This window comes from Sphaeramia orbicularis, chromosome 5 (genome assembly GCF_902148855.1).
Source record: "Sphaeramia orbicularis chromosome 5, fSphaOr1.1, whole genome shotgun sequence".
Taxonomy (NCBI): domain Eukaryota; kingdom Metazoa; phylum Chordata; class Actinopteri; order Kurtiformes; family Apogonidae; genus Sphaeramia; species Sphaeramia orbicularis.
Window position 1 is genome coordinate 25,567,265 of NC_043961.1, and position 21,495 is coordinate 25,588,759.

Consider the following 21,495-nt stretch of genomic DNA (forward strand, 5'->3'; position numbering starts at 1 on the left):
GTTTCCATATGTGCAAAACCATGCTATTCTCAAAATATCATCAACAGCAGAGCTTGGGAATTAACACCTGATCCTATATCAAAGTGAACCTTTAGATGATTTAAAATAAAAAAAAAAATCATCTGAGTTTTACTTATAATTTACTTATAATTATATTTCTTTTTGATTCATGTTGCATCATTGTATTTACTTTTCAATGTATCAAATGTTCTTATTTTTGGTTCAACAATATAATAATTTCCTACTTGTTTCAGCTTTAAACACAGTTTTTGTTAACTATAATAATAACCCTGGACAGGCATAACACCTGCAATCATGTCTCATGTTATTAAAGATGACACCTTACACTTACCTGCTGAGAGATTTGCAGGTGAAGCACTGCCAGGCTCATATCGGTGGTATTTCCTGCGGGCTTTATTGGGGGCACGAACAGAGCTGCTGTGCCGTTGGCATTTCTTAACTGTCCAGGGCCGAGATTTTCTTTCACCCTCCACTAATGCCTCACTCCCACTCATCTTCTTCAAGAAGCGCTTCTCAACATATTTGGACTTGATCCAGGCTTCTTTCTCCTGCCTGGATTAAGAGGATAATATTCTTATATATTTAACTAAGGCTTGTAGCAAAATAAGACAACTTGAACAGGTACAGACAGATAATGTCCCATATTTGTTAGTATAAGAACATTGTGTAACATTAGAGTGATGTGAAAGTACAGCTATTATGTGCTGTTCCTGCTTGTTTTGCTAAAGCATCCTTTTGGGTGAAAACATACCTTGAACTGGAGGGTCCAGGTTTTTTTGCTCCCAGCTCCTCACAGGCCCCCTCATAAATGTGATTGATCACAGTGTTTCCCAATTCACACATCAGCTACACACAAGAGATAGATGGAGGGTAAAGAGAAAAGAAGGACAAATGGAAGAGATTTACAGTTAAGATTTACAATAAACTAGGAAAAACCTAAACACTACTAAAACACATCTCCAAAGCAGAAACAGAGAAGCAGAAGCTATTGGTAAATGTGTTCAAGACACTTACCTTGAGTAATTCTGGTTCCCATGAGTCCAGAGTCAGTGAACGCACTTTAGAGCAATGAACGCCTAAACTCCTGTGAGAAGACAAAGTGAGAGATTATATAAATCAAATTAAAAGTAAGAAAACTTTCAGTGTAACCATGAGATTTTAGCCCATTTTTACACTTTTCCCTTTCATTACAGCTGCCTGTGCAGTGAGTGGCCAACTTTCTCTACACTCTAGAGGCTCTCTGAGTCTCTGGGGCCTTTTTTCTTATTACTTTAATAGCCACGTCTGTGACTTACACACAGTTTGGAATTCTACCAAATACTTACAGCACTTATGACCTTTTCCCTTCAAGACAGACATGATTAATGATTTTACATAATATGAACATACACCTGCTGCACAAAACATGAGCAATGTAGATGGCTGGATATAAGTTTTTAGGTCCCTTCCACCTTTTATTGCTTTTATCACTGTAATGGGTTACCACTTTCATCAGGTTTATGATGAGATTTGGCCTCTTTTCTACATTTTATCAACTTTTATAAGAATTGGATATTGATCTTACGGATTAAAAAAAAAAAAGATTATTTATTATCTATCTTACTTATTTTTACTGTAATTCTATATTTGCTTGTATTATTTATCTTTTGTGACAGTTTTCCGCAATTTTTATCAAAGCTTTCTTCATTATTCAGGAAACAGAAATTTACAAGGCATTCCATTCTAAAAAAAATTCAAATGCCATTATTGTCAAGGCATGGTCAAGGTGAGGGTTTGACCATACCATATCACAATAAAAGCACAACCTTGGAATTCTCTATTGTTTCCTGAGTACATACATGTCCCAAGAGCATCTAAAACAAACCACCTTTTTCAGTCTGAGAATACATTTTACAACATTTTTTACTACCTTTGTTCATTATTGTTTTGTTAATTGGTGATGCTGTTGCAGTTATCAGTTCCGAGTGTCCTGTTAGGCTTTGGATGGTCAAAGCACTTTCGCCTCCACCACTTTTTTCTCCATGAGGAAATACAATATCTACAATTTGCATAATCTAGCAGAAATGCATGAACATGTTTTAAACATTCACATAATCAGTAATTACTTCGGCAAATCTCCTGTATGACTGCCAACAAAAACAAGAGTTGTCACATTGACTGATTTATGGCATTAGCTCCTGTGATGAGTGAGAGTGAGGCAGAGCTATAGGTGAGCTTTTTTTTTTTTTTTTTTTTTTTTTTTTTTGAGCAGCGAAAGTGACTCTTCTGGATTTGCCTTTGAACACAATGTGTGGATATAAGCACTTACAGCTGGATAATTATGCTTGCATATCTTTGGACACATGTTAATGCAAAGTCTGAGCAGGGCTTTGGTGTTAATTACCTGTGGATCCCTGAGCATTCAATGCACAGCAGCACTCCCAGGTTGATGGAGGCCCAGCAGGGAGCAGACTGGCCACAGTCACAGCACAGTTCATTGCCTGGCAGACTCTGGACCCTCTGGAGGAGGCTTTCCCCTCCTCCCCGTACCCCCCTCTCTGCCTTCTCCCCCCTCTCTCTGGGCTCACTGGCAGAGTCGATGCTGCTGGTGGAGGGTGAGGCCGTCCGGTCCAAGCGCTACAGAGAACATGGAACAATCAAGAGACTCTCTGTCAACATGAGACTAAATACCAATTTGTAATCATTACATTTACTCATTTGTGTTTATTGCTTGGGACTAATTACTAAATTGTAGTCACATTCCTGTTGCATCTAGACAAAGCTGAGTGAGATTAACATGTATGTCCAATTGTTTAACTCAGTTAACTATCACATGTGACTAGATGCATGAGTATTCATGTGTGCATACCTCAATGTAGTAGTTGTCAGTGATGTCTTTGTAAGCAGAGGCAATGCTGGCTTGGACTGCCTGGATCCAAGCCTGCCGCAGCTTTTCAGACTCAGCCTGCAACATACAGCTCCTACAAGGTGTGTAAATAACAGTTACATAATATCATACCTATCTAATACTCTGAAGCTTCATGGGTAATTAGTTTGTCAAATATAAATAATACACTCCAGCATTCAGTACACTATATTTACTACTTTATGCACTTTTTAGTGTACTTAAAATCTTCAAAAATAATTGTAATACTAGCTTTCAGGATTGGGTTTTATCTTCTTTGACAGACAATACTCAATCAGGGACAGAAGTAACACAGACGAGACGTCTTCTAGCACCATGTGAACTCTTTAAAGTCAGACATTAAACACAGGACAACAGAGTATGACAAACACACTTACTTAGTGGGTGAAACCACCTCGAAGCAGAACCTTCTCTCATTATCTTCACAGGGTTTGACTGAACACAGCCTCAGATCCTCCACCACCACTGTCAAAGAGTCCTGTCATTGGCAAATAAAAGTTTCAATCCAACTCAGTCTTATTTGAGCTGCAGCAGCCAGTCTATAAGAAGACCTCTGGGAGTTATGTGAGGTTCATCTAGATGTCCACATCAGTGTGTGCAAATCAAAACACATGACTTATGACACTCTACCTTAAGTTTCTTTTGGTAGACCAGTTGGCTGTTTTGTATAGAAAACCACCGTCTAGGTGAGAGAGAAGGTATAAAGTTAAACATATACTACAAAAGAAGCGTGATTTATCAAATGTCAGTGCACTGAAATCATCTTTTCCTTACAAAGTACAAACAATCGCATTTAATCCATCTTTAAACACGAGCATATGAACCACTTTTATCCACAATTATTGGCTTGAAATGCTAATTGATATTTCTCCTTTCATACAGTCCCTCTTTATCCTTTTCTTTACCTGTTCCAGGTCTTGAAAGCGTTACTGGCCCTCTTGAAGAGGTAGCCCTCCATGACCACACCATTGGGTGCATCCACATTAAACTCCAACTTAGGGTCATCATAAGAGAAGTCCTATGGAAAGAACACACAAGCACAGCATCATGTTAAAAATATCATGTCTGATTTCATTTTTTGGAGAGTAGTCAACAAACTGCAGGGGCTAGGTTGTCATGAAATGAACGACCGTAATAGAAGCAGACGTGCTGCAAAATGCAGCTCTTGGTTCATTGATAATTGTTGATCTGAAACATGTCTGTGTTTTCCCCCAGACATATTCTTCTGTTCTCTCAACCCTGGTTCATTACTTTGTCTGTAAAGTTCAGCTCTCTGACACTGTCAGCTCAGTCCTTCTCCATTTACTTCTGTTTTGTCCAAAAAGAGTTGGATTTCTCTAGATAATCGTTTAAAGCCAGATGCCACCTGCTCAGTGAAGTGAAAAACACAAAGACGGAGATTTAACTGAGAGCCTGAGGTTAGGTTTCACTATTATTAGGAAGATGTTTTGTTTGGGACAAGGTAATACCCAGCATATGGCAAACTATCTATAATATAAGCAGACACACACATACACATCCTTGTCTTTTTGTCTTTGGTGGGATACGCTATTGACATATTGCATTCCCTACCGTTAAGCCAAGTCTAATACCCTAAACCAACCCCTTAACCCTTACACCCTCCAGCATTCTGGCTTCTACAAAAAGAATGGCTCCCTGGGGTTTGTACTGCATAATTGTAGAAAACATTCCCACAAACCCAAACTCACACACCATGGGTGATTCTTCAATGAAAGGACCCTTTCATTTGACTTTGTCAAACACATTAGTCCTTTTGAATGTTCACACTGGATTTTCGTTATCATCTTGGCTGCTTTATGCAGATCAGTGTGGAATGTTTTAGAGAGACTGAGGAGTGAAATCAGGGATTGGGGCATTAAAGTAAAACAGCAACATTGTGTTCTGTAACAAGACACTGAATTTTTCCATATATGCATGAAAATATGTAGGCCATTGGAAGCAAAAACACACACTGTATGTTTGCTCCAAAAAAACAAGAACACTCTGGTCACTCAAACAAAGCCTTTCTACTTTTTTCCTCCTTAAACCATCTCTTGAGTATTGAAAGATGAATTCAGTGAGTACAGTAACAGTGTAGAGCAACTCAGCTCTTACTGTTGTGAAACAGACTCAATGCCTTGTGTTTGATGAGAAGGTAAAAGTAGTTTGAATATAAGCTGTAATTGAGTGGATAATTACAGCAAATCCTCACATAAAAGACAAGCTGACACCCAAGGCTCGTTGAAAAGCCTTTCAAAGCAGTCAGACAAAAATACAGAGAATTCCTCACCAGTGTGTAGTCCAATCTGCCAAAGATCTTCATCTTAACCACACTCACATCCAACAGCATCTCCAATCCGATACAAGAATAAATAACTTTAAATAAAACAGATTAAATAATGATAATAAATAGCCTAAGTGCTGCGTTGAAGTTCCTCAGTGAGAACAGAGCATGGCTACAATATCCAACAGGTTACCGGAGACACACGCGCATCCTCTGTGAGTCCAGACAGCCAACAGCAGCGCGCTCGTGCCGTTCCTTCACTCCACCTCTCGGGCCGCGTGGACGTGTCGCACGCTCATTACCATACAGCTGTAACTGTGTCCTCGTGCCCCTGTGACCCTGTCGCGGCTGCCGCAGATCAAACATTTCCATTTTACGCACGAGGAGGAGGCGGAAGAAGGGGGTCCCTTTACACGCGGCACATGTGCGGTCCTACGGTGCCCCCTCCCCCAGCCCCAAACCGAGATTTAAGATCCCCCTTTGACCCCCCGCCGCTATTCTGAAGGCCGCAGTTTCGTGCGCAGTTTTGGAGAAGTCAGCTTTCCATCTGTCTGCGGCTCCAGGGACTGTTCCTGCTTAATCAAGCTGACATTACTGCTCCCCAAACACCAGGCCGGAGCCCCCTCTTCCCACCTTAAATCAGCCTGGACCATGGAAGAATGCAGCTCACAAGTGTCCACACTCACACACACAACATGCTTTCACACATAACGCATATATCCTTTATAATCCCATTCATTTCAAAGGGATTTTCTTCCATTTTCTTTAATTTCAGATAATCCATTAGTCATGTTCAGAATGGTGTTAATCACCAAATTTATAAAATGAGTGTTTTCTTCAGCATATCTATTCAAACCTTCAGTAACGAAACCTAAAACAATGACAATAAAGTAGGAAAAAATCTAAAATACTACTAATGACACTAAAAACACTACAACACAACACAATCCTCTGTTTGTTCCTATTTCTATGCGTCAGTAATCACCTTTGACCAGGTACAACTATCCTTTATCTATCAAGAATACATCACATTGTTACAATCATTTCATGAGAAGAGGTAAAAAATGTTACTCCAACTCTGGTGTACTTACACTGCAAAATGAATTAACAAATAAAGTAATAAAATAAAATAATGCTTATGTGATCATGTTCAGAATTCCAACCAACTGAAATATTAATCAAGTCAACTTATTCCCCAGCTCTTTTCACTTGTTTTTAAGAACCTAAAAGCATCTGGAATATAGTTTATAAAAGCCTATAGATCAGAGTGATCATGCAGTGATAGTGTTTTCATAACTATCTCCTGTTTTTGTCTCTCTGTTTACCTCTCCCTGTCTTAAAAAAGTTGTACAGCTGAATGCTTTAACAATGGAGGAGGAGAAAGCCGAGGCAACAACCCCCCTGGGAGCCACTATGAAGTCCTGCACGCATAAAAGACTGCTCTGAAAGAAAAGGCAAGAGGGAAAAGAGGGAACATGTGATCTGCAGAACGACGGGGTAATATAAGAAGGGGAGGTGGCGGTTGTGGAAATAAGAGAAAGCAGTGTTGAGGCAATGCGGGACAAAAACTAAAAATAATAGCTCACTGTTATGAGAGATCACCAGATTTGACGCGTGAGACATGCATGAATGTCAAGTGAGGATGTGTATTTGTATTATGACATGAAACATTATTATCACTGTTTTTTCATTTAGCAGTCATTTATAGTCAACTAATAGATATGCTCTTTTTTTATTGCTGAAGATTTGTTTACAGCATCTTAATACTCCCTCCTTGAAAAATAACAAAATCCAGTTTAATCTGCTACCACAACAGATGAGTCTTACTCTGCTCAAAGAATAGCTTCTGCAGAAACTTAATGGCCTATTTAATAAACGATGTAAACCATCTATAATTCACAAACTCGTGGCTCACAGCTTTGCCTTCTGCACCTCCTCATTTGCATAAGGTGCATACAAGTTTTAACAAAAAGAAGTCACTGTTGAGATGTGAAACAGCTCATGGCGACATTTCATTGTGAAAATTTAATGCCTGCACACTGTTTTCTGTCTCATGTTGAGTTATTTTGCAGAAGGAAATACAAAGAAAGATAGTAAAAGCAGCAACGAAATCATGTTGACCTTTATTTTGTAAAATGTATAAAATAATCACCTGTCTTTTAAGCAGAGAGATTTCACTGAATGACTCTTATAGATGAATACAGTCAAAAAAACCAATCATGTCTCTTGTAATGTTAGTTTTCATCCCCTCCTATGGCTCTATAAGTTTTTATCGGTCCTCCACACGTTGCGGTTCTCCATCCTCTACCCTCACATCCACCCCCTGCTATGTGTCGTAATGCCATCTGTTGACTTTGGCTGGTGCTTGCAGTGGATGGAGGCTGGAGCGTGCTGAGGTTGGCATCGTTCATAGTCAGATCTCTCTAATCTCTAGTAACACACTGACCTCTCTGGCAGTGTGAAAACCAGAGCTGGAACGACAGGGCAGCATGACAGAGTAGAGCCAGCTGTACTTAGATCATCCTACTAGAACTCTGGATGCTTATTTATGGGTTGGAACAAAAATCCAGAGACTGATATAGTTTGTTTTACATGTTGAGATGCACATTTTTTAATTTGACTAATTTTCTGAGTGAACTCCTTGCAGAAAAAACACACTTTTACATACAAAATATATAAAACCAAGCATAAACAGGGGACAAAATCTAACATGTTAAAACAAGTATATAAGAGCAAGGTGTGTTATCATGTCTATTTAAGCTTCATATACTCGAATGAATGAATGGCTTATTTTTGGTTTGTTTCTAACCATAATAAACATAAAAACAAAAAAAGGAATAGGCTAGAGGTAAAAACTTATTTTGTACCATCGTTTTCACCTGATACACTACTCACATTAAATTAAATGTACACAGCATCGAGCATTCTCATTATAACAAAAGAATCAACAACAACAAAAACATATCTACCCTCTCAACTTAATATTCCTGAATGATATCATACTTAAGGTGTTTTTAAACTTTGTCAGAGAAGTGAACAACTTAAATTCATCAAGTCCTTTCCATAATTTCACACCAACAACCGAAATACATGTAGATTTCACATTTGTCCTCATGTTTGTACATTCAAAAATATAAAGACCTCTTATATTATAGTCACTGTAGTACTATTTGGAACAATATTATTACTTGTTGGATATTGGACGTTATTACTTCAATACCTGTCTTCATGCTGCACAAAAAACAGAAACAGAATGACCTAGAAAGAATCAAAGACGATGACGTTGTGTTGTTGTTAAAAAAAAAAAAAATACATGTAACAAAAGACTAATTCCAGTTCGCCTGCACATGCTCGAACAGGCCTCCTGCATGCAGTCATTATGAACAGCATAAATAGGTGGTGTTTTGTTGGCCGATTTTCTGCGACACAATACACACACCCCACCCACACGCATAAAAGATTAAACGATCATCACTCCACACACAAACCAAGACCGGTCCCCATTCACGTGCATTTATTTTACGATTTACTATTATACGTGAATGTCAACTGGGAGAAAGCAAGAGTTTTTGCAAGAACAAAGAGCAGATGTCCAGAGAAGGAAATATTTAGTTCTTCATGTGCACTCTTACTGTTTTATTGGAAATGTGGTTACAAAAGAATTTTTAATAATGCTGAAATCTAGGACACCAACAGAGCCTAAGAAGCATATTTGTATTGAACTCAAGGCTATGTAGTCAGTATTTTTACATCTTTTTACTTCTGCTCATTTGTTGTGGTATGATGGTACACCAAAAGCAAATTTTTCACCACAGTAGGAACATAAAGTTACTCCAATTTGTAATAGTCTGTTCCATTCAGTGGTATATGAAACCTCTAAGAAGAATGAGAAATCCTGAAAGATAACAACCTCACATACAACATTTACGAAAAAGCCATTAAATTCTCAGTTAAACTCTCAATTAAGTTAACTTAAAGTTTAGCTTGTGGATAAATTCAGTGTTATAGACAGAAGGGAAAAAAATCTACTCACCTGCATCAGAGTCTGCACAGTGAACATATCCAGGGGCACAGTGAGGAGAAAAAAAAGAGATTTTTAACCACAATAATATAGAATAATTCCATCACATGCAGTTAATTATGTACAACTGTCAGTAAGAGTACTGGTAATTTGTTGGAAATATTTTGAGGATCATGTTGTAGATCACAGTTTTTAATCAGAACACCTTCAGGATGAGATTCTCAGATACATGCAATCTAAAAATAGTCCAGTGGTTTCATTTTGTGCGAACAGAGAGGTTGCTGAAAGGCCATTAGGTTAGGCACAAAGCTGTTCTTTATGTCTGGCAGGAAGCCTCAAGTTGGCAATGAAATTGATCAGAGCGAAGATTTAAGTTGGGCAGAAAAACGTGCTTGTTGGCAGCTCTTCAGGTAACAGATGGATGATTGTTGTGCATCTGTGCCTTTGTGTGAAACGGATTTCAAGGACCGATTTTTTTTTTTATTCAGCTGAATGACTCAAATAATAAATATCAAAGTGATTGTGGGAATTAATCTGAGGTCTTATGAAAGTATTTTATATATTATGGAAGTTTTTACCATTCAAAACCAAAATAATATCAATTTAAGTTATAAAATGCATCATCTGAAAACAGTTGAAAATCTCTTACATAAAAGGCTTCAGTGGTGACAGCACCCGCTCTAGTTGCCAGAGAGAGAAATATTTTCTAACCTCAGTCACTTGATGTGAGCTACTTCCATTGAATTAGGAGGGGCCTGTCATGCTATATGAGAGCAACAGATGCGGATGTGGTTTGTGCCAGGAGAAAATCTAGTTGAGCAACCTTTTCAGTACCTCACCGAGTAACATGCATGTCATGCGTAAAAGGCAGTTCTGTGGAGCGTCGTTTTTGCCTTCCAAGACAATAAACATGTTTCCAGAGAAAACTTTTAGCATTACAAACAGAGATAAAATGGCATTTGTAAAATAAGCAGCTGCTGTAAAGAGGTCATGTTTATATGCACATCTCTAAATCACATGATATAAAAACATGTAATTATATTAATCACATTATAAAACAGAAAGTAAGGAATAAAAAGCGATATGGCTTAAATAAAGTTTCATAAACTTATACAGTGGTGTAAAAAGTTTTGAACACCCAATGCATTTGTGAAATATTGCATTATCATTGAACTTTGCGAAGTATTGTACCGTCTTCCAAACCCCCATGCTCCCTTCTGCACGTGCTCTGTTGCATTGAGGTCAAAACTGGATATTTCAGCAAGATAATTGTCCTTGAAACACATCCAGGGTATGATGATGAAACTGTCTAGAATTTAGTTTTGTTGTTTTTCCTTCTTAACAATAAACAAACAAAAAAAGATTTGCATTTGTTTGTGACTGTCTGATGCAGTCACATCTTTTGAAACATAATAAATATTATATTTCATGATAATATTTGATATTGTGATGTCTGAAAATGTTTTTCCACAACCGTATTATCTTTTGTAGGTCATAATGATACTGTATTTGCTATTCATTTTTACTTTATAAAAAACAAGACAATATAAAGGAAAATGTAAAGTATTAATCTGTGCTAAATGCCCAACATGGTAATATAGGTAACATGACATGAAAAGCAAGAAGCAACGGTCTCATGCGAGGAGCTAAAGAAGAGTGACAGATAAAATGTTAGAATTATGTTGTTTTATTTTGTGTTGTTTTCTTACTCTTTGTTGGATGAGGGCATGTTTGTGCTCCAGCTCCCTTTTCTCCATGGCTGAGTCGATGACCAGCTGATCGAGCTGCACGGAAAATAAGATGAAGACTCAATCTGACATGTAAATGAAATGACAAAGCACTAAAAAAGAGAAGATAAAAGATATGGACAAATGTTTTGCTATTTGTCATAGTTTTTTGTTGTTATGGAACTTTCATTTAAGGTTAAAAAAGAAAAGCAAAAAGAAAAACAGAGGTTTATAACAGCAGGGATGAGGCCAAAATGCATGTATTACATTAAAAAGGAATGGAATCTTGTTTCAGTATTTAACATATGGCTTAAATCTGGGTTCCTACAGGTTTCTACAAGTTCAATTTAAGACTTTTTAAGACCTTGTTAAGACTGCTTAGAATGGAATTTAATGCTCATTTCGGAGGATATTTCATGGCCTCACTGGCAAAATCTTGTGACTCTTAGAATTTAGGAAAATGTATTTATCTACTCCAACACCTCGATTCCCACTGTTCCGAGTCATTTCTCACCTGGGGCTGCTTTGTTAGTGGTAATTGGTTCCTAATTTCAATATAAATTGTCAGGTTGGAACAGGTGGAACTGAGTCGACTACTGTTTTTTTTTTTGCATCTTGAACATTTAACAGACACATTGAAACACAATACAGCAAACAAGTTTACATAACCAAAGACCTGCCATATCAAATTTAATACATTTTAAAGACTTTTTTAAGGTATTAAATACAGATTTATAAATTCAAGACTTTTAAGACTTTTTAAGACCCTAAGGGAACCCTGTTAAATAAAACCTAAACCACATTAGTTCAGACATCAAATTCAACCCCTACAATAGAATAGAATAGAATAGAATAGAATAGAATAGAACAGGACAGACAGACAGACAGACAGACAGACAGACAGATAGATAGATAGATAGATAGATAGATAGATAGATAGATAGATAGATAGATAGATAGATAGATAGATAGATAGATAGATCGATAGATAGATCGATAGATAGATCGATAGATAGATTATACACTATTACTTAGAAGTATAAAAAGGTCTGGGTAGAATCTGGATAATAACTGTCATGTGCTGAAAAATTACTGTAAGGTGCAAAGAATAGAATAGAATAGAATAGCCTTTATTATCATTGTGTGTACAATGAAATTATGAGTCAGTGGTGATGTGATGGATGTTAACAGGTTCAAACCTCATGTATATTTACACCTATCCTGGATCACAATATTGTCCTTTTATATTGCACTACTGTTTTTTTCAATACTTGCACTATTGTAGTGTTTACTGTTTGGTCTCACACTATTTATGCAGTTTTGTACAATAACAACAATTATTCTTTATTCTACATTTTCATACATATGTGTCTTGTTTGTGTGCATAAACTTGGCCAATAAACTTGATTCCAATTCTGAGATAGTGATCATTTTGTCTTACCTGTGCAGCCAGTTTTTTCATATAAGGGTCAATCTCATCCAATATGTTAAAGCCCTGCTGGAACAAAGAGTACTGTGCACGCATGAAGGACAGCATCTACAGGAGAGACAGGGAGATAAAAGAAGTTTAACACAACTTAGATACTTATTCTACCTCTGTAAATACATCACACAGACACATTTGATGCAGTTTTATCACAGAGCAATTTAGACAAAATGAAAACTTACTGCATCCAGGATTTCAAACTTCTTCTTGGCTTGAAGCACATTAATCTGTCATATAAACAAAGACAAAAAAGATCCACATGTAGACCTCAGGGTGCACTATTATTCTTATCAACTTCCATCATGATATATTGTCATTTGAGGTTGACTGTGAGCGCCACCTGCTGGACAGTTTTTATATGACGTTATAAATGTTCACCTGCAGAACATAGTCCAGGGCCAGGTGTCTGAAGGCTTTGCGGCTGAGGATCAGGGCCTGTGTTGCCTCCTCTGCCTCGTGGACCTTGTTCCTGGGGGCCTGGGCATTCTTAACCTGGGCCAGCTCCATGTCTTCACGCACCCGGTCAAACTGCTTCTTGGTATCCTTGAACTTTCGCACATCTCTGCTCAAGGCAAAATAAAACAGAGTCAAAGAGACAATGAAATACCAAACATGTTGTTTTTATGTCGCATAAAGTCACATGCAGTAACGTATGCATTTGTAAAATAGTTACAGATTGTGGCTTTTGTTTATCATGGCACATTCAGTAATTAAATTCTATTGACGGGCTGTCGCACTTGTCTATATATGTACAAACCCATCCCAGAACAGGTTTTACATTGTCTAAGACATAATAAAAACTAAAGTGTGTGACTTGTTAAGTTTCTTGAACTTCTATTTAACTCATAAAATACCTGTATTTTGCAGATATTAACAAATTTTGATTTGGATGTTTTCAACACATTCAAAATATGTTTCAATGGAGAGGAAATAAGAGTAAGAGAAAAGTTTATAGTCTTTATAAAGGATGGGTTGCAGATCATAACCTGATGCAAAACTTCATCTTTCACCACACAATTGCAAAGAATTTCTCTCACATCTATGGCAAATAATATTGTGAAAAGATTCAGTGAAGTCCAAGCAGTGCAGTCCACATGTAACATTATGAAACGTAGAAACTAACAGTGACCGTGGACTGCTGAGGAGTTGCTGTAAACATCAGGAATGGGCAAAACATCTTTACATCTTAATCTTTCTTATGCTTTTATCAAAAACTTAAAACAAATGAGCAAACCAAAGATTTTTAGTTTTGTATGGTAATTTGCAAATAATTGCAATCTCCACAATGGGCCTTTGGTGCCAGTTTTTTAGTTTTATTTGGTTTTTATTGTGATTATAATTACATCATTATGAATTATTTTAAGTTTTGTTTTTCTTATGTTATGACTTCTGTTGGCAGTGTAAGGTTAATATATGCAAATATATAAATAAATACATACGTACAAACATACATACATACATAACTAAAAATAAACTAGAAAAGCACTCAGAGAGCGCAGACCTCCACCAAGGCAGATCACCCCCCCATCACCACCAAAATGTAATCATTTGTCCCTTGTGCCAGTATTAACATTTCCTGATAATTTCATCCAAATCTGTCCATAACTTTTTGTGAGTTATCTTGCTAACAGACAAACAGACAGACAGACAGACAGACTGACAAACGCCGATAAAAACATAACCTCCGCCATTCTTTAGCGGAGGTAATAAAGATACAACTAAAAAATTTCCAATTTTTTCTGGAAATTAACATTGCAAAGTGGATTACAGTGTATAAAAACTAGAAGGAAACTACTCAACTGTGATGAGATACTCACTCTTTAATAAAAGTGTGAAGCTGCTGCTTTATTGACCTCTGAGCTTGGTCAAACAAAATCTGTGGAAAGAAAAGATGGAAATATGAGCATCAAAGTGAGAAGGAAAGGCAACTTTAGTTGTATAATACACATCACACTCATAGGTCATTCAGTGGGCTTTACATAAAAAGAGAAAATCCTGAGTATAATACAACCACAGTGCTTAAACAATAAACATTATAACTAAAAGAATAAATTAAAATGATTTTAAAAGAATATGATAATGAATATTAGAGCTGAATCATAGAGAAGAAGAGAACATGAATGTTTTGAACCTGGATTTAACAATGTCTTCATTTAATCTGAAGTTCTACTGGGTTACTGACATATGTAATTCACTTAGGACAAACAGAAACTTTTTGGTTAAAGTTAGTGTCATGAGTGTCTGTATCTGTAGTTTCTACTTCACACCACAAGATGGCAGTGTGAACCCTTCTGCTTCCTGCTAAGTGTGACTACAGATTATGCCACTGGCAGAAGAGGGAAAAAAGAAGAAACACGAGGACACACACGTTTACTTAGCTGCTGCCTCAACAGATTTCAGTTTTACAGTATGCCAGATATCTCTTCCTGCTAACTGTGGGATTTCCACACCTCCTCCTCCTCCTTCTTTTTTTTGTTCCTTTCCTCCTTCCTCATCCATGTCCTTCAGCTTTCCCATCATCTACTGCTTTCTTTTTTCTACTTTAACAATGTACAAAACCTCCACATTTCTTTTATAATTCTGTCAAATAAATATGACAAACGCATAAAAAGACCGCTTTACTTCTCATAGTGATGTCTCATTCATATACATAGTGAATAGGAATGCTTCTGTGAATGCTACATCCACACATCAAATACATATGAACACAAACGGAAATGCCCTTGGATTACAATGTGACTGCTGACCATTCACACTCTATACAACAATCACTTACAGTCTGTGGATTACACTTTCTTTAGCAGTTGTGGGTTAATAAACATACACACTGGGGATTAGAGGCTTAGTGTATGTGTCTATGTGCATGCGCTTCGTCTTCATCTATATGATGCTCCTGCTTGGCCTGATGATTCTATAGGCTTAAGGCTTTGGTTTCTTTCTACCTGACCTCCCCTGACTGCAAGGAATTAAAAAGAATCAACATTAAGTAATATCACAGTGACATGTGTGCAGTCAATGTACTTTTTATGTACATTCATTATATAATATATATATATATATATATATATATATATATATATATATATATATATATATATATATATATATATATACATATACATATATATATACATACATATACACATATATATATATATACACACACACACACACACATATATATATATATATATATATATATATATACACATACATATAATATAGATAATATATATATATATAATATATACATATAATATATATACATATGTATATATGTATGTACAAAATCCTTAACATGCAGTGCAGCATTGTGCAAAAGTCTTAGGCCATATTTAGCTTTGTCGTCTTTGCTAGGTTGTAAATAGTAGACATATCTAAATATTAAGAAACCAAATATTGCAGGAGATATGTACACATGACACACACAAAAACAAAACTAAATGGCTGCTTGATGTAAAGTCAGAGTTAAGTGTGAACTCTCTACTGGTTGAGTGACCCTCAAAAAAGTCACTCAAATATATCAAATGAGTGATATGTGCTGAATGAAACCTGAAGATTCAGAGTTCAGTAAATCTTATATTGTCTGAATAAACATGTCTGATACTATTACTAATACTCAACACATTGGTCTGTAGACACTGAGCTTTTCAATGTTATTTCCTAAGCATGTTAACACATATTTCCTGTACATTTTACTTGCATCATGCTATAGAGCCTGTGAAATACATGTGTATACTCAACAAACCTAGACTATGAGTATAGACTATATGATATTAACATTACAGCACAACCTTATAAAAAAAAAGACTACCCTTATAAAAGATTCATAAATACTGTTAGGTTAGTAATTACATATCAAATAAATTATGTATTATGCAATATTTGCTATGTATTTATTATTATAAATTATGTATAAATAATTATACATAAGTTATAACAGTTTTCATATACTGGTTTGGGCTCACTATTTGGTAAGATCAAGTTATTGTTGCACTTTTAATCAGTCTAATCTGTTGAACCTCCTCTTAATTTACTTGGTTGATTTACTAACCCAAGTGCTGTATGAAAAATAATGGCCAGGTACATTAGGTTGGAGTTGGAGGCTCGTCTCAGTCTTTGCAGCATTTTTCATAAATTGTGACTTTTCACCTCTTCTCATTATCAGCAATTTCTCAGCCAATACTAAGAAGATAAAGTAACTATATATTGTCAAAGCTATAGTGCATGAATTAGATTAATCTTCTTGAGTATTAAAATATACCGATGGTGGTTAAATTCCAGTAATGTGTATTATATGAAGCTCACGGGTGTAAATGCTGCTGTTGAAGAACACAAAGTAAGTAACCAATAAGATCCCTTTGTTAAATGCCTTTAAAGACATTTTATATACTGTTATGCAAGATGCATGTTCCTGTTTTTCATAATTTATACAGAGGGGTGTGAGTTATGGATATCACTGGTATGGTATATTTGCCTCTTCATTACTTGGTCTTCTTTTTAGGTTGCTTTTTCTGTATTTAGTGTGTTTCATATGTGAATGTATTTGCTGCCACTTTGACCAAGACTCCCTAGAAGAAGAGGACCTTATAAATAAAAGATAAAATAAATACATCTGTGGCTTAAGAGTACAATAGTATCTGGTAAAACCTCCCAGCTCCCCCTTTCTCGGTGCTATAACAGCTCATTCATGACTTACCCAGTGTTTACACATAAATTATATATCACTTATAAATCCTCAATATGGATAGTCTCATTGTACAGATGGTTTGACTGCTACTACATCTGAAAAAAAGCATCCTGATCATTTAGATGAGGAGGTGTGCAGCTATGAGTAATAATCAGCACTGATAGATCCTACTTAATTTGCCAGTTGGTTGTAAGCCACTCTGCTAAATGTGTCACACAGCTGTAAACACTTAGTGCAAAGTGAAGGTTTGGTACTTTCCAGGGTGGTGACCAGTATCGTAGAGTAGAGTTCAATCCCAGAAAAATCTAACTCGGTGCCATCTCACTGACGTTGGGCCCACATGAACACTAATCCAAATTTTCCACCCAAACCAGCTCTGGATTACGATGCCCTCGATATGACCCAACCCAGCCACGTCCCCACTCTTTTCCAAAGACCTCAGACTCCAAAATCATTAGCAGCTGCTATTGTACTCTCATCATCACCCATCTTCAAAAAATTAAAGAAACAAACCACCAGAGCAAGAGGGAACTGCTTTTAATAATCTCTTCCGGCCCAAACGGATTATAATGCTAGTATAAATCTGCTAAGTTTTAGGAAAGGAATTATGTTGTATTTGGAAAGTGAAAACATTTGCTCATCATGAAATAAGCTGAGGGATTCTTTTTCTTGTTTGAGTGTCTTTGCTTGTGTCTGATGAGAGCTGAGAAGGTGTAGAAATAGGCATCAGTGGGTGGTCTAACAAAGAGAGATTTCCTTTCACTATGTCTGTCCCTCCCCTCTCTCCTACCCTCCATTCATACTGTCTGCCAGACAAGCTATTAGTGTAATTCCTGAGTGTTAGAGTGGAGGAGTGGACGCCTGTGGTGAAGGATAAGTGAAGGGAGAGCAGAAGAAAAGGCTACGGAGAGGATAGATGGAGAGGAAAGAGAAGAACAAATGAAAACAAGCAGGTGGAAACACAAAATACACACAAAAAAAACCCAGCCCTTTTCAGTTGTTTAACATTCCGTCCTGCCTGCATAGATATTTCATTTGCATGACGATGAGGCAGAAAGATCCCATGTGAAAGATCTTGCAAAGATGCTTCAAAAATACAGCCAGTGTAGCAATCCTATCAAATGTGCTCTGATTTGAAAAGGTCAGGATTAAACAGGGTTGACCTTGCTGGGATGGATTATTATTATTCATATAGTACTTTTTGAAGTGTTTCGAGTGCTGCACAGGGATAAAGAACATGACACATGGACTAATGAAACCTGTCTTTTGGCAGTGCTGCATTAACATATTTAGCTTTAGAACATACATATACAACCAGTAACATACTAAAAAAAGGCAACATTTATATAAGTTACTTTGATACGACCATGAGCAAAAAAAAAAGCATTTCATTTATATGCACCACATCATATCTTCTCCAAAACATGTCAATCCTACAGACAAATAACACAAGGAAATAGCTAAGATCTGGCTATGGATATAAAGAAGATAATATATACGTATATTTTAAAATTATTATTATTGATTCATTCATTCATTCATCTTCTGAACCCACTTTATCCTCACTAGCGTCTTGGGGGTGTTGGAGCCTATTCCAGTTACTTATGGGTGAAGGCGGGGTTCACCCTGGATGAGTCACCAGTTCATCTCAGGGCTGACATATAGAGACAAACAACCGATCACTCACATTCACACCCATGGGCATTTTTTTTTTTTTTTTTTAGGTTGACTAATTAACCTATCAGTGCATGTCTTTGGATGGTGGGAGGAAGCTGGAGTACCCACGAGAGAACCCATGCAAACACGGGGAGGTTTTCTCCAGATATTTTGTTTTTTGTGTTTCAAGAAATGCTCCTTCAAATGGACACCAAATTTAATTTCCTGTAGTAGTAACACCTCATTTAAACAGATGCTCTGTTAAACTGTCTGGATGACAATTTGTTCAATAAATATCTGTTCAATATATTTTACTTAATTCAGGTATAAGCATTGATTTGATATTTGAGGGATGTGTAAGTGTTGTAGCGTGTTAAAGCTGCAGGAGCTGAAATCACAGCTCTTTCCTTTTGACCCAAATCAGAGGAAAAACGTAAAATAAATAAATAAAACTGGGAAAGTGAAGCCACTTTTCAAAGCTTAGCACAGCAGTAGAATCACATCTGACACAATTTGATCAGTGATTGATAATTATAGCTCTCAGTGATATATACAGCCTCAGTACCTGCTGAGGACAAAATCTGCATAATCGAGTAGAATGGTGTAGATATAGAACTCACAGACTGGCTCAGATCACTTTAATGGCAATATGCTGCAAGGATAATTATGAATTTCTGTCCATTGATGCTGCAGCTCTAACAAAAAGACCAGAATGGACAGAACAAATACTGTGTCTACTCAGAGCCTTGCGGATTTTCTGTGGACGCCATAGAATAGAGATAGTGGGTACAAACACTTCAATGTTTACTTAATTATCTCATATCATATCATCATCTCCATTTTTCTTAGTAATATTATGCAGGACTAATTTTAACAAATGCATGTTCTTCCTGCATCTGTGTGGGTTCTCTCCAGGTACTCCAGCTTCCTCCCACCATCCAAAGACATGCACTGATTAGCTAATCTAAACTGGTTAATCTAAATTGGTTAATCTAAATTGCCCATAGATATGAATGTGAGAGTGATTATTTGTCTCTATATGTCAGCCCAGCCCTGCAATGAACTGGCGACATGTCCAGGGTGTACCCCACCTTCGCCCATAAGTAGCTGGGATAAGCTGCAGTGACCCCCACAACCCTAATGAGGATAAAGCGGGTTCATATCAGTGGCAGCTGCTCGCCTTTCAGAGAGGGGAAGCTCATTGTCGGCTTACATCAAAAATACTGTCAACTTATTTAAACATAAAATCGGCCCTCCGTTACTTTTTAAGAAAATGGTCAGTGACCTTATCGTATCAAGTAGGCATCTTTTCCAGGGACTTGATAGCTAGTTCACTCTGACCTAGCCAACAGTATGATTGATTTAACTATCTACAAAACGATATTAAACTCGAAAAAGAAATGATTAAATTATGTAACTGAAACAAGAAAACGTTGAAATTATGTTAAATTGAAACAAGGAAGTACAATGAGTGTGTTTTATTTACAGTGCAAGAAATGAACAAGTAATTTCGTAGTGGTTTCTCTCTCGATTTCACAGCAGAATGCGCAACGGTATTAAACTGAACTCTGTCAAGTGAAGGAGTATATCTCAAAATAGCTGTCAATCAAATGGGATTCTGCCTTTTGACTGATCCTCCAATCAGCACGTGGAAGCCCAGCGTCTAGCCCAGCCGAGGTCCACCCACAGCTCCATTCACCCCCAGAGACACCGAGCATCTGGGGGCGGGACAACATCGTGGCATTTATCCAATTACCGTCCAGTTTTGAGGCAATGAAAAAAACTGCTCCACTCAGTACCATTTAAGTGCATGGACGCTGAGCATCTACAGGCAAATGCACTGAGCAGAGATCGTATGAGAAAACAGCGCAATGGGAATGTATGAGAAGTTATCATTGCGTCCAATGATTTGTGATAAAGCTGATTCTGAACAAACTCGTCTTTGAGATGAACGTGTTCTAACACATTTGTAGTCAATGAAATGTCAATACAACCGTACATATTTGACCATTTAATTTCTGTAATTTTAGGGGAAGCTGAGCTTCCCTTGCAGTCTATGAGAAATCACCTCTGGTTCATATAAGGAATGAATGAATGAATTAATTAATTTTGACAAAAAAATTCCAGGGTTAAATTTCAAACAGTGCAGTAGAATAGTACAGTTTTATTTAGAGCAGATGGTGAAAAGAATGAATGAAACAGCAGTGTTTAATAGTGACAGAAATATAACAGACAGACTAGAGTCTCTAATGAACACAATATACAACAGAAAAGGGGAGGCTTACGGCTGCTGGTAAGAATGTATCCCAGAACACAACAACCTGGACTTATGACTGTAAAACAGTGTCGTGAAAGTGTCTAGTAACTGTACATTTTCATGACTTCCGAGGAGTAGAATTGCTTCCAGGCTTTTTTTTAACCTGCTGTAGCAGCTGAGCAGATTCTTAGAGAGGAGCATTTCTTCATCACACTTAGTCATGGGGAAAACTCTCCCTAAAGTCATATGAATAAACCTGTGTGTGAATGTGTATGAATGTGTTTGAGTATGATAGCTGCTGTACACATCTGGTGAAGCATGTGGTTTGAATCAGACACATGTGTGCTGGTCTGTGTGGACAGATTCACCGTCACAGTGAGGTCACAGTTAATAAGTGTGTGTAAGTGTGTGTGTATTGTGTACCGATGACCCAGGAGAGCCTGAACGA

At 37.0% G+C, this 21,495-nt stretch overlaps 1 protein-coding gene across 6 annotated transcripts in view; it reads right to left on the bottom strand.

Annotated features, from left to right (window-relative positions):
* The window catches only part of LOC115419645 (arf-GAP with coiled-coil, ANK repeat and PH domain-containing protein 3-like), a 77,241-nt gene that overhangs the window by 9,257 nt on the left and 46,489 nt on the right, over window positions 1-21,495 (bottom strand). For all 6 annotated transcript variants that reach the window (XM_030134541.1, XM_030134542.1, XM_030134540.1 and 3 more), the window contains exons 5-18: window positions 14,262-14,320; window positions 12,823-13,006; window positions 12,627-12,671; window positions 12,400-12,495; window positions 10,941-11,015; window positions 9,244-9,255; window positions 3,832-3,944; window positions 3,557-3,608; window positions 3,304-3,404; window positions 2,870-2,981; window positions 2,405-2,637; window positions 1,036-1,105; window positions 773-867; window positions 353-573 (exon numbers count right to left, since the gene is read on the bottom strand). In XM_030134541.1, the coding sequence (XP_029990401.1) occupies window positions 353-573; window positions 773-867; window positions 1,036-1,105; window positions 2,405-2,637; window positions 2,870-2,981; window positions 3,304-3,404; window positions 3,557-3,608; window positions 3,832-3,944; window positions 9,244-9,255; window positions 10,941-11,015; window positions 12,400-12,495; window positions 12,627-12,671; window positions 12,823-13,006; window positions 14,262-14,320 (1,468 nt within the window). The remainder of the gene's footprint in view (window positions 1-352; window positions 574-772; window positions 868-1,035; window positions 1,106-2,404; window positions 2,638-2,869; window positions 2,982-3,303; window positions 3,405-3,556; window positions 3,609-3,831; window positions 3,945-9,243; window positions 9,256-10,940; window positions 11,016-12,399; window positions 12,496-12,626; window positions 12,672-12,822; window positions 13,007-14,261; window positions 14,321-21,495) is intronic.